Here is a 14,223-nt window from a genome sequence, read left to right on the forward strand (position 1 = left end):
ATTTCCGGTTCTTATTTAAAAAAACACAAGATAATACTGATCTGTTATATTTAATGCATCATTAACTTTGAATGAATGGTTTCCCTGGAGGGAATCTGATCAACAACGCAGACACGATGTACTGTGTGTAATGAAACCCTAAAGGTTGACCCCCTACATTGTGATGTCACACTACACTGTGAACTCATCGATACTGGCAATTGATCGGCGCTGGTTAGAAACCAGGACACTGACTGGATCTCTCTCACAGTGTCACATGGCTCTATGCAAAATCTCTACTTTTATTTCATTTTAAATTCAAGTATTCTATTAAATGTAACTCTATAAGGCATATTTTTATGATGTTTAATGTGCACAAAGGGGGATACTGCAACAGCTGACATAGCATATCAAACAAAGGCCCAGTGACGTTACAAAACGGCAGTGACCTTTGGCTTATTGCCTTTTCAGATCAATAGAGTAGTGAAGTGTGATATGGAGGCATCACTCATATGTTGCAGGAGCTGCAGCTGAACACCAAACAGTAAAGGTGTTACGTCATAACTGAACATTAGGTTGCATAATATTTTAAACACATGCCAATTACTGAAAAAAGTGTATGGTTGAAAGGATCATAACAGTGTTTTGTATTCAAAATACAGTTAAATAATTGTATTGAGTGTCTTCAGACAAATAATCCATCACATGATGATATTTCTCCAAGTGTGTAAGTAAGTAGTGTTAATTATATCTTCCACAAAAGTATGAATTTGAAATGTCCAGAAACGAGTAAAATAAAAACGGATTGTATATGATTAGTGTTGGTGAATTTGGTATCCCTCCCTCACCCTAATATGTTCTAAAACACAAATCGGTCCTCACAAAGACACACACACACACACACACACACACACACACACACACACACACACACACACACACACACACACACACACACACACACACACACACACACACACACACACACACACACACACACACACACACACACACACACACACACACACACACACACACACACACACACACACACACACACACACACACACACACACACACACACACACACACACACACACACACACACACGGTCTTTCTCTCTTTCGTGAAAACATCTAATAAGTGTGGCGTCACCTTGGCACCAGGCCTTATTCCATCTAATTGAAACTTTTCTGCCGCCACCAATCCCCCCCCCCCCCTCAGCCGTGTGCAGTGATCGAGGTCATTGTGTGATGACGACTGAATGTTAATCTGGGGAGTTAAGATGTTGCAGGTTGCAATGTGCTGGCTGGAACTCTGCACAACACTTTTCCAATAAAGAAAATACTCAGAGTAAAAGAATTAAGACTTATTAGACTATTTCAATTAAAGTCACCGTATTACTTTTTTACAGCTTTCTCCGTACACCATGATATATTTCACTATTCACACGCTATCTCTATCTGTCACAGAGGCTTTTCGTCTGCCTGTTATAGAAATGTGTTTCTAGAAAGTAAACCTCAGCGTGATGCTAACCCCAGAGCTAAGTCAACACCAGTCTCACCTTGTATCATAAATAACACATTTGAACTTTCTCTTTAAAAGTTGCATTTGCAATCTTTGTTTTATTGTATTGAAGAGATTTAGATTGTTCTAGTTAGTCAGTATAAACTTTCCTGAAAAAATGGGGCTGCTGCTATAAGCTCACCCGTCTCCAGACATCTAGACCCCACCCCACAAGTAAACAACATGATGACATCAGCTGTTTTCACATTATCTGCCAATGAAAAGCACAATTGAGTGATGCTATTTGAGATGTTGTAATAGCACTTTAAATGCAGCACAAAAGGATGTAAATTGCAGGGTGCACATGATGCTGCTGTCACACACACATACATGCCAGGTTCTGACGAGGCTTTCCATTTATAAAATGCAAGTATGACTAACATCCTTTGAAACTGTAAATATGAGGTTTGGTGTTGCGCACCATTCCATTCTTTATCGAAAGTATTGGCATTTACACACATTCATAATTTGTCATGTTTAATAAGTGCCAAATGCGAAAATCAGAGCGGTTAAAATGTCTGGAGAAAAAAGAAGATGACGCTGCATTCAATATCAAATTTGGAGTATTAATATTGTATCACACATACTTTTATATCATTTAGCTCACATCTTTTGAAAATCCTGAATTAAAGTAGCTTGACTGAAGAAAAAGAAAAAATGAAATGAATTGTTTTCATGTTTTAACCATAGACTTGGATAAACTTGGAACCGACATGGATTTATTTAATTCCAGGAGACTAAATGGGGGATGACGTTTGAAGGACATGGGCGTCAGGGAGCGTCTAAAGAAATACGCTATCAGGTTGTATTATGGGAGGTGAAGGATTCTGAGTCTTTTGGGCCCATAAAAGGGACTAAGAGGAAGAAGTGTTGAACCTGCGTCACTGATGTGGCCATGTTATTGTTTATTCATCTGTTAGTGTAATGTCTCCAAACTTTATGAAAGTAAAACTAAACTGGGTTACTCTTTAACATTGTTGGCTAAAACGTTAAATGTCTAAAGAACTTCTATAATATGCATTGCTCAAATTTGTATATTTGAAATGATGGTTACCTAAAAACTATCAACAATAGAATAGCTTGTTACGTTTACTGAAGTTTGATATACAATACAAATAAGGTGATCCCTTTTAAAAACAGAATCAGCTGGAGGAGAAATTGATGTCAATAATCCCATACTTTGGTCAGACATATTTTCCCCATGTGTTGTGTCTTTCTGAAACCCCTTTAACAGTCACTTGATTTTAACTTAAAGTTTGCTCAAGCAGATTTCACAAAGAAACTGCTGAAGTGCATGCTTTCCTATTCCCAATCTGAAATGTAGGCCTACATGTGCTTGAAAGCAGTCTGTCTCTCAGTTTTCAGAAGCATTACATCATTTTAAAACCTATTTAAAGATACAATTGTGTTTTCAATCTGTTCACACTACTCAAAAAAACAATCCAAAAAAAGGATTAAAGTCTAAATCACCAGTGCACACCAAGCTCTCTGCACCTCTTCTGCTCAGTACTCTGTCAGTGCCTCGTGCCCTACGTAACATCTGATATTATTTTGTATCTTCATCCTTCAGTGTTGGATATAAGGTAACATTTGCCAGAAGTTAATGTAATACTTAAAAGTTTCATAATATCATATTTCTTTGTACTTTTGGAGAAAAAAAGTATGAGAATCATTTTGTTTGAAAAGGGGAAATTAATCATGTTTATGCAAAGAATCATATTATATTCTCGCGTCCCATTTGAAACCAATATTCAACAGTGTAAAGATTTCTACACTGTCAATGATTTAATATATATACAATGTTTCCATATTTGCTATCATGAGTTAACATGTACACGTTTACCTACTTCTAAATTCCACGTTTTTTATTAAACAACCTTACTGCCATCGATAAAATATTAAAATTAAAATAAAATCTCACCGGAAGTGACACTTTTACAACTTCTTGCGCAGTTAAATCCAGTCAGCACTTACCGGTCTTTATCATATTCCTCACGGTAATTCAGCGCGATGTGACGCCGTCAGTCTACTTTCAGTTCCTTCTTTAACAACGTTTAAAGCTCGGTTATTAAAAAAATAAAAATAAAAGGATAAGCGATGATTAGAAACCTTGCGCGAGCTGTCTCTGCCTTGCGAGCCTGTCAACTGTCCGCGAGCCCTCAGGTGGTGGATGAGTGCGCTCACGTTGCGATGTTCCATACGATGCTGTCTGTCCCCAATCAAAGAGCACGCGCCTCTCCGGACTGCCACAGTGACATTGTCAAGGTTAAATTACGGTTTAGATGCGAAATACACACGCGTTATTGACCCAGAATCCGTCGTTTAGTTCATACATCAAAAATATCTATATTTTATATTTAGTAAAACTCATACACTTGGTCAAAATTATCACAGAAATGTCTTCTGAACTTCGTTTTATTTTAAAAATAAAGTTTAAAAGAGTTCGTTTTATTTGATTGTTGATTGTAGCCTATATTCCTGATGTATTACGTTTCCATTCTTAAAAGTGTCTTACATTACATATTATTTTTTGTATAACCTCCTTTTGTGTTGACTGTACTTTTGTATTTCCAGTTCTGATTTGAATTTTTTTTTAAAGGTTGGAAATGAATGAAGTGCTACCATTTTTATTTTTATTTGAATCGATAAATACTGATGTTAATCTAGTTCTTCTAAAAAAGAAGGTCTTAATATCCGTTTGTTTTGTCAAAAGCAAATGTGAGCCTTATACAACATGAACATGAAATACCAATAGCCTACAGCTAATTTAATTTTGAATGTAATTTTTAAAAAAAGTGTGTTTGTGTGTGGGGACTGATAGACAGGGTGAATGAGAGAGACAGAGCGACAGTGTGTGTTTACTAATACTTAATCTGATTTAATCTCAGTCAAGGCACCCAAGAAGTGACCTATGATGTCATGAGTTGTGTCATTATATGGAAATAGAGATCAGATTGAAGCTGATCGACAGAAAAAAGGTGATGCAATGCAGCAGCCACAACAGTCAGCTGCATTCAAAAGCATAAACACTTGGATACCAATACCCTGCGGTGCATTTATGAAACACAAATCAATTTGGTAGATGATTTAAATCGGCACCCCATATTGTTTGTGTAAAAACACTAATAGAAATTGACCCAAAGGAAACATTTCCGCGACGAGGGAGAAAGGGACGTGGGATGATGTCAGCATTTTTTTCGGCAGACATGACAATAACTAAGATATGAAGAGGAGAAAATATACATAATCATATTTTATTTCTCTTTAGCGTATAAATACCATTCACAGAACTTCGGCAGCTACTCAGAAATATGAGCTGGTGTAAGATCTGAGTCAAATATTAATATTTAAGTTACTTTATTTGCAAAAGTTTACATTATCACAATCTCTGCTCATTTCCTGTCAGTTCTCCACCACAAACTCTCCAATAAAAAGCATGAAAACACTTGATGGGAATGGTAAATAATAATGTTCAACTGGTTTGAATGTGGTAAATGTTGCAGCCAGCGTAGCTTAAAGTAAACAATGAGAAATATGTTCATCTGGAACAAAACTTTCCTTTTTACTTGTTTGAGTAGTAATGAAGCATAAAACCACCAACAGCGCTTGTTCAAACCGCTAAAAAGTGAGCCAACATTTCCACTATTAAGTTCAACCATTGGCTACCTTCACCGTGGCATTCACAGTAAGTCATTTAAAGTACAACAGTCATTTGGAAACTTTATATGATGCCTACATTTGGTTTTATAATTTAGAAGAGATATCAGCAGCATGGTGGCAGAGTGAGGAGGCCGACCATCATTATTTGGAGCCTCCAAGTTCAAATGAGGTCTGGAGGCATAGCATAATGACTCCATTATTATTATTATTGGATGTGTGTGAGGGCATGCAATACTTCTACTGAGCCACCAGTGGGCAGATTGAAACTGTTTTTGGCGTCCTTCAGTGGGCCTGCAGATACAGATGCTCAGTTAAGGACTTGAATGTGGTCACTCTTATTAACAGCAGGAGGACCAGGGGCTACACACCTGGTTACTGAGACCCACAAGCTGAGATTCAAAATGAGCAGCTGTGCAGATACTAAGGGAGAACCACTTCACACCTTAGGGTGTTTTCACGACCCAAAAGATGCTAAACAGAGATGACAAGAGAGAGACAATAGGCCTTAGACATTTGGCTTTATAGAATTCCTTCAAAGCAAGAAGTTTTTTGTTTAACTACAGTATGCATGTGGACTATATAATGAGAGTTTTCTATGATTTAAAAGTGCTCTATATAGTGCCCGATTTTATTACTTAGTTTTTACACCTCTTCATCACAGTAAATCATGCGAAGGACATTACCAAACTATTCTGCTTGTAAAGCCAGAGTCCATTTTTCCTGCTGGCTGCTTTAATAACACTCCCTGTGTTGCGTGTGAGAGGCTGATCAAAGTCAGGCTCTGTGTCCTGTAACAGGTTCCAGATTTTGTCGTGGTCACAAATCCAAAGCCTTGGTGATTTCAGGGTAAAGGCGTTTATTGGTTCAGTGTGTGGTGTCTACCCTCTTCAGACCCACTTCAGGGGCCAACACACAGATCCCCTTCACTCCAGACGTGACATTGGGAGGCTTGAGCCCATATAGATTTCAAGCTAAAAGTGTACGCAGGTAAAGAAATCCTCTCATGTCTAGACTACAGCTGTGAAAGTAAGCAGCGCAAACTAAAACAAGATCTGTTGTCATCTTTATTATTGATTGAATCTGCTGATTGTCTTCTCCATTAATTGATAACTCATTTGTTATTATTATTTTGTTATTTATATAATACTAGCAAACAACAACAATTCTATGTGTGTACTTCCCTAAAATGACCTTTACTTGTCCAATAAGCAGTCAAAAACCCAAAGATATTCACTTAAACATTATGTTTTCTAAGAAAATTCGAAAGCCTCAAAATAGCTTTATTTTTGCCCCTATTTAACTAATAATAACATCTTCATTTAATCTTATTCACAAGGCGGATGGATGCATGCAAATTATGTTTTAATATCGTAAGCAATGCACAAAGGACAAAATCTGGATGCCTACCCACGCTAAATCTCGCAGTGTACTCACACAGTACTGACTCTTGGCTTGGAGGGAGGAGGGGGGTTCAATAACTCATCACAAGTTGTGAATCAGCCAGGTCCAACAACCATTTGTCACAAACGAGAAATGTCCGCCCATTTAATCAAGACAACGATACTGACGACGCAATGGGTAAGCTAATTAATTAAATGAATGGAGTAAGCAAGGACAGCCGGGAAGAGGTTAGGGAACTGTTAATGTTTACGTGTTGGGCGTTTGTCAAACTGTGACTGCCCACTGATTGGACATGTTACGGCCCCTTCATTTGGGCAGGCTGCATAAATAGATGAAGATATACAGAATAATAAAGACTATTTTTTCAGGGGAGCATGAGTGTGATCTCAAGCTTCATTTTGTTTTCACATGCTCAACCCCTTGTGGACTTCCGGTAGCACAAAGACACCTCAGGGAAGCTTTGGCCTCACGAAATCCTGACGCACGAGGTGCAGAAACCCCAGAAAATAACCTGAGACAGAATGTGACAAGGAGAAAAATTGGATAATGGAACTCTTTACATATAGACTCCAATGTATTATTTTATAAGAGATGTATACTGTGATACTGCAGCAGCTGCTGTATTGAACTGAATCTAAAATCAAGCTTTTCCTTGCAGAAATATTAAACTCTCTCATTATAGTAGATGTAAAAAGAATAGTTGATTATGGACATGTTAGTTGCATCCCCTTTATACAGCGAATAAGGGCCAACCAAAATAAATATTGATATTAAAGTGAATTAATTAAATATACTTTAAACTTAAAATGGCAATTTATAATGTTGGCAATTATGAAATCAGTATAGCCGATCCCCTTTGTATACAGGAATAATCACCGACCCAGTCCTCATTTTAAAAGCTTCATTCATAATAACATCACAGGAAAGCGGATGATTAATTCTCTATGCTTTCATCCGCACACTGTATATTTGCATATTTTATAGATGCAGGCTAATTAAAAAGGGAAAACACAAGCACTGCAGGTCAAAGCACTAGGACAAAGCCCATAGCTCAGGTAAATGTAATTAGAAATTATATAAAGTGTCCCCACAGACTGAGATTGATGTGTTCTGACAAAGTCAAATAAACGGCACAGTATGCAGACTCTTTTAGTCTCCTTTCCCCCCACTCCTTTTTTCCATGTTTGCACGTTAAAGTTAAGCAATATCCGTTCCCAAATGTCACAGTTCATAATGTTTCCTGCTCTTTCCAGTTCTGTGAACATTTGAAACACAGATCCCCTGATATTCCTTCATTTTTGCCGTCGTGGCACTCAAGCATCCTTCTTCATTTCCATCCAATAAGATGTTATACCTGTCCCTGTGTGAGGGAGTCTGCTCTCATGGCTTCATGGTCCTCTCCCCCTCTTCTATTTTGGCATGCCTGTGCCAGGTATTTGTTCAAATTCCTCACACCCCGCGGGGATAGGTATGTCCCCCCCTTTCCAACCGTCCCTCTCTCATCTTTACAGCCTGTCTCTGTCTATCTTATGTACGCCAGCACATGTATGAAGCAGCCAACGTGGACTGTCCGCCACCAACACGAGGCACACAGCCATTTTACTGGCAAGTCACAACTAAATAATTTCCAAGTTGTTCAGCTTCTTGAAGCTGGCAAACCACAGCTGTGGGTTCTACGACGGCCTGGCCAAAAACAACTCGTTGGATAACAGGCAAGTTGCTTTTGATAACTGAAAGACCCGTTTATTATCTGATGTTGTCAGAGCTTGAGGTCAGGCCACTTATTAGATCGACCAGTTAAACTTTTCTCTGACATGGAAAAATGTTGATACAGGCAAGTATACTGGATAATTAATTCCCTCTAAAATATAAACACCAAATCATGGTGTAAATCCCTCGTGGGGGTGTGAGGCGCCTTGTGTTTGAACATGAACTGATGTGCTATTGACATTGGGTCAGAGTTGAAGTGCATTAGTTATTGCTGTGCGTCATGAAATGACAGCAAATACCGATGATACGCTGGCTCAGCACGTTTGTCTCCCTGTCCTTCAAAATGGAGTCCGAACTCAACAAAGTCAAATTCAATTTTACTGAAAGAAATATCTGTGCAGATTCATATTTTTTCTTTCATTTTTCAGGTATAAATCAGAAAAGGAGGCCATAATCAAAAATGTGTCAAAGACAATCTGACATGGCTTTTGATTGCCGCTTTTCTGGGGAGTAACCCCATGACCTTTGGGTTTGCAGAAATTGTTTTTTTTAACTGCCAATTCAATATACGGTCTGTACTAGCAAGAAAAACACTCCAGAGTACAAGAAGGAGCCACAGATCACCATCCAGGTCTTTTATGCCTCTCCACTGATGTGCTATTGTTAGGGGTCACAGTAATGCTTTTTATTTTTCATTGAAGCTGCATGTGTAGACAATGAATGCATCATTTTATTTTTGGTACTATTGGAAAAGTTGTTTTTTTATTATGTATTTTATAGTTTATCTTGATCTTTTGTGAGATCAAGAAGGCTATATGCATTAAAGTACATCAGCAGTGTTAACTCAATAAACCCAGGTTTTATAAACCCATCGCAATAAATTGTGACTTATACAGCAGACAATTATTTTGCCAAAATATGATGTTACGATACCATTTATGGTCAGATTCTTGCGTTTTGTGGAAATTCCTAGCCTAGTTAGATTTATGCCTGGCTCAAATGTATTGAAACCATTAGAGAGTCATCAAAGCGTGACCAAACATTCTGTAAACCCCAATCCCTTACATGACTATAAAATAAAAAATGTAAAACTATTATAAAACATATTATTTTAATCGGTTTACTTCAAATTCTTATAGCCTTACTCAGGAGAAATGTGGGCTGCAGCAGTCATAATTTAAAGCAACTGTAAACTGCTCTCTGTAATTATCGTATGAATGTTTTTAAAAGTTTGATTCTGTAATATTTTCCCGTAGATTTAGACCACAAATGCCATTTGATATGGAAAATCTGACTTTTCCTGTAATTGCTATCTACTTTATTATTTGTAAAAAAAAAACAGGAAGGTCATTGTTAAATATTCCACTTCCTAATGATAAAGTGGGGTCCCCTGGACCCCATCAGGCCAACACATATTCATATTCATTATGCAGGAGAAGCCCCCTCTCTCAGCATCCCATCCCACCCCCTTTCCACTCACACACACTGCTCTCCCCTTGACTCAGACACATCACAGACTGCAGTGATCAGGACACAGTGCAGAGAAGTTTGGAGGCAGATTGTCACCACATACTCCTCCAGCTGAAGATAAATAATCCTAAATCTCCGGCCTGAAGAATTCTGAGGGATATTCCAAAATGGGAACGGAGATTTTCCTCAAAACAAATCCATGGAGTATTTATTTTTCAGCGTCCGGGATTAAAATGTTTTAAGGTAGGCTTTACATACATCTAGCGAATTACTCACTGGTTCATATATGCGATTTGATCTTTGGATTACACGTTGTTTCTTTAGCGTTCATAGGGCCCAAATGCAGGCCGTTATGCAACAGAAAGCCTTAAGTAAACTGTTTATCAGGAGATTAATATTGACATATGAATAAAGAAGTTTAACATGAAACCACTTTTCTCCTTAAATATGTGGCCTAAAATAGCCTAGTTTTTATTTTGAGTAAAATCGCAATGTTATCAAAGATATGTTGCGTTTCCCTGCTTATTGAATGATGTGGCTTGGTGCGTTTTTTTTGGATAAAATATCAAACTAAAATGTATACAATGTATTTGCGTCTAAGAATAAATGGAATTTGGTATAAGGTATCTAACAAAGCTGTCGCTATGAAAAGGCGAACAGCTGTTATTTAAAGCGAGCCGGTGAGGTATGAGGCGCGCGCCCCGCGGGGGTTCGGCTGCTGCTCCACAGCTCCTCAGTAGCTCTTAACCCCGGTGCTGCCCGGGTCACCATGTGTCACACAGATCGTTTCTGTCATGCACCCCGGGTCTGCTTTGATGTTTTTTTAAATGACACCTCTCCACAAAACCATCAGTCTTGAAGTAAAGCAATAAGCTCGTCTCACGACCGGCAGAATAACACCACAAGAAACATCGTTAAATATATTTTCTCGCTTTTCTCCCGGTGCAGAAATCTGTATCAGGCTAAAATATCAGCTCATCCTTTCAAATTAAATAAAGTCAAACAGTCCGCCTCACTGCGCTATCCGCTGACTCGGCAAAATGTCACGCACTGGTCCACATCCAAACCACCGATGCGTAAAAACGCACAACATAAATCTCAGCAATCTTAACGAAACCATTGCCATTAAGAATTTGTGTGCACAAAAATATATAAGTCGTTTTAGCTCTTTAATGTTTCTCACACTTTTTTGTGTTCCAATTAGCCTAATTGTTGTCCGACTGCTGACCTTAAGAAGGAGCAGGCTTTGGGACGTTTCCAGATTTACAGCCTTCAGTTCGAGCCCTCCTACTCCGAAAATCCAATTATTTTACTAAAACCATGACTGTCGCACCTGGCTCTCTGTGAAACTATAAAAGTGTAAAGGCTGTGCCAGCCAGAGCAGGTATCTCAAACATAAACCATCCTCGTTTTGCTGACATTTTCATTTCTACTATATGTTTATATGACTTTATTTACTTTATCTGGTCTCATGATTCACATAAATCGCTTTGCAACACCCTCAAGAGATTAAATCAGTTTTAGCTGTGCTGTCCTTAAGAACTGAGTCAAACAAATAACATTGTCAGAAACCAGAGAATAAATCAAAGAGGAAATTATGAATGTAAATTAACAAAATCTATGTTTGTTCTCTCCCCTTTTTCCCTTTTGAACCACCCCTCCTCTGCTTCTTTTACTTTGAACCTGAAAAAGATCCCTTATGAAAGTCACTCCTGCTTTCTCTTAATCTTGAACCTTTATATAATTTAACATTATGGACCTCTCAGGCTCTTTGCCTCCACCGTCTCCTTACACCTTCCCTATTATCCCCAATATCTCTGTGCCCTCCCCCTCCCCCTCCCCTTCCCTCTCCCCATCACCCAGCGTTGCCTCCACAGCTCTCTTCTGCTCCCTCCTCTCCCTCCTCTCCTTGATGGGCATCACAGGAAACCTGTACACTATGGGCCTTCTGTTGAGGCGCAGGAGAAGTAGACGGCGTGGAGCAGGACCGACCTGCTGCCTAATGAGAGTACCTGTGCCATCATGCCTCGCCAACTCCTCCCCGTCCTCCACCCCCATCTCCTCTTCCTCTCCCTCCTCTTCTCTTCACCTCCAGGTGCTGAGCCTTGCTCTTGCTGATCTGCTCTACCTTTTCACCGCTCCCTTCATCGTGTATGACAGTCTGGCGTCCGGCTGGGCCTTCGGGGAGCCGGGCTGCCGCCTCCTCCTGAGCCTGGACCTCCTCACCATGCACGCCTCCATCTTCACCCTCACCGCCATGAGTCTGGACCGCTACAGGGCGGTGGCACATCCCCTGCACACCTCCTCATCGAACTCCTCCAGCCTGCTGCGTGTGGGCCTGGCCTGGGGCCTGGCTGTGGCCCTGAGCCTGCCCATGATGATCACTCTGCACCTGGAGGAGGGGGAGAACCAGGAGGGCCAGCTGTGTGTGCCAGCCTGGGACGAGCAGAGCTCCAAGGCCTATCTGAGCGTGCTCTTCTGCACCAGCATCCTCGGACCTGGGCTGGCCATTGGAGCACTTTATGCAACTCTAGGCCGGCTTTACTGGGTGTCTCAGACTAGGCCAGCCTGGGCCAGTGGGGGCAGCTCGGCTTGTCCTCCCCGTGCCCCCAAACCCAAAGTCCTGCTCCTCATCCTGGGTATTGTCCTGGCTTTCTGGGCCTGCTTCCTTCCTTTCTGGATCTGGCAGCTGCTGCCTCTCTACCAGCCCGACATGCTGCGGACAGTTCCAGTAGGGACGCAGGTGACAGTCAATCGAATCCTCACAGGACTGACATATGGAAACTCATGTGTAAATCCATTCTTCTACACACTATTGACTGGGAAACGAAGACGCAACCGGCCGGCGCCGACATCAGCAAATCAGCTGTGCCGTAAGAGCAGTCCGATGCAGTAGTGTGTCTTTCTCTAACAAATAATGTGACAACCATGTACTGTATATGCAATATGAGTTCAAAAATAGGAACCAAAGATCATTGATTTGTCTTTAGCAAATGATAGCACTTTGTATAAATGCTTTGTGAAAATACTTCCTGTTTGGAGACAATCAAAAGGACAATCTCTGTAAGATGTAATGAATGCTTTATCCTTTTCCATACTTTGATGGTCATATGATAAGTGTTGTAATGACGTTATATTTTGTATTATGGTAAAGCAAATAACCACAATGGCATTGCTAACACAAGTGCTTACTACAGTAATTACTTCTGCAAAGTAACTTACCCAAATCAAGAGATTTTATAACAGAGGAAGGTTTTTAATAAACAGAATCCTGTATTGTATGCAGTAATAATAGAAGGGAGGAGTTTTGTGCTGTATGTTGCGATGCACAAGCATTTCCAGTAAAACCCTGATTCACTTCTGCTTGTTTTCAGAAATGTTTTAGGATGATGTTTGTTTTTAAACAACTGTCTGAGACTGGTCAGAACCTTGTTGGGACATTTTTCTGAGACAGTGTTTGTTGACTTAATGAATTATGTTGGAGCATGTCAACAGTCTTTTGTTTTCTTCCCCTGAACCCCGACATATCTAAAACAACTGACTTTTTATATAATCATGATCTGCATGTTGGGTTTTTTGTAATCATGCAATGCTTTGCATGGCTTCAACTTGTGTTGATTGTAACTGGTGTTTATAATAATGCATAATATAAAGCTTTGAATAAAGAGTATGCTTTCGGTTATTGACTGTGTGATCGGATCCTTATAATTAGGAAAAAAGGAGGAAAACCTGATAGTGTTTGGCCTTTCAAAAAACGCACAACAGATGACAATAACAGACGTGAAAAAGAACATCTGAGGGATAACAATTATGAAGCTAAGCAAAGGGATTATATGTTAGATATTCGAAGAAAAAAGACACAAAAACTTAAAAGTGCTCAGTATAAAAAAAAGAGTTGCATTTTCACGTTTTGTTTGTGTGTCTGTGTCAGCGTGTCAGGGACTCTGGAAGGTCTTCCTCGGTCTTGTGTATACACTCGCTGGCTGGTGTCTCTGTGTCTCCCTCAGCCGCGGCCTGTCTCCGTCTGCCCCACTCAAAGGCTGCACTGTGCTGAAGCTCCAACCCTGCTGCTCTTTGACGCAGATGAGCAAATATTGTTGTTCAACACAGAGGAGAAAGGATGGGGATGAGATGATGGGACAAAAGAGGACATGAGGGAGGGGGTTGTTTGGGTTTTGGATGCTGACCATGTGACTGCAGGTCTCTAGTTCGAGTCCAGCAGGAGACTATTGTGGCACATCATTGTTTGTTACTTGTCACCTACGGCATACTTCTGATTAAGATTTTTTAAAAGCCCTAGCAGAGGAATTTTAGACAAACCTGCAGAAAATTAAACAAAATAGAGACACTTCATGAGACACTTCACATGAGACACTTCATCAGGATAAATCATATCTTGCAGAATTCAACGCAGAACAACATTAACTCTTTGTCATT

The 14,223-nt window shown here is 39.8% G+C and overlaps 2 protein-coding genes across 4 annotated transcripts in view; one reads left to right on the top strand and one right to left on the bottom strand.

The window, feature by feature from the left end:
* kcnj14 (potassium inwardly rectifying channel subfamily J member 14) overlaps nt 1-14,223 on the bottom strand; it is a 32,640-nt gene that overhangs the window by 11,814 nt on the left and 6,603 nt on the right. The window contains exon 1 of one of the 3 annotated variants that reach the window (XM_079640141.1): nt 13,694-13,744. The exons of the other annotated variants lie outside the window; for them this stretch is intronic. The gene's annotated coding sequence lies outside the window, so the exon portion shown is untranslated. Of the gene's footprint in view, nt 1-13,693; nt 13,745-14,223 lie in introns of those variants that run through there. 3 annotated transcript variants of the gene reach the window in all.
* On the top strand, nt 9,849-13,468 carry uts2r3 (urotensin-2 receptor 3). Its single transcript, XM_079640144.1, has 2 exons — nt 9,849-10,029; nt 11,479-13,468. Exon 2 carries the CDS (start codon nt 11,540-11,542, stop codon nt 12,680-12,682), a length of 1,143 nt encoding a protein of 380 aa, XP_079496270.1. The 5' UTR covers nt 9,849-10,029; nt 11,479-11,539; the 3' UTR covers nt 12,683-13,468.

This window comes from Notothenia rossii (genome assembly GCF_949606895.1).
Source record: "Notothenia rossii genome assembly, chromosome: 7".
In the NCBI taxonomy this organism is placed as follows: Eukaryota; Metazoa; Chordata; class Actinopteri; order Perciformes; family Nototheniidae; genus Notothenia; species Notothenia rossii.

What these genes read in the sequence shown, in the direction of transcription:
- uts2r3 (XM_079640144.1), top strand. Translation starts at nt 11,540, where the DNA reads ATGGACCTCTCAGGCTCTTTGCCTCCACCGTCTCCTTACACCTTCCCT.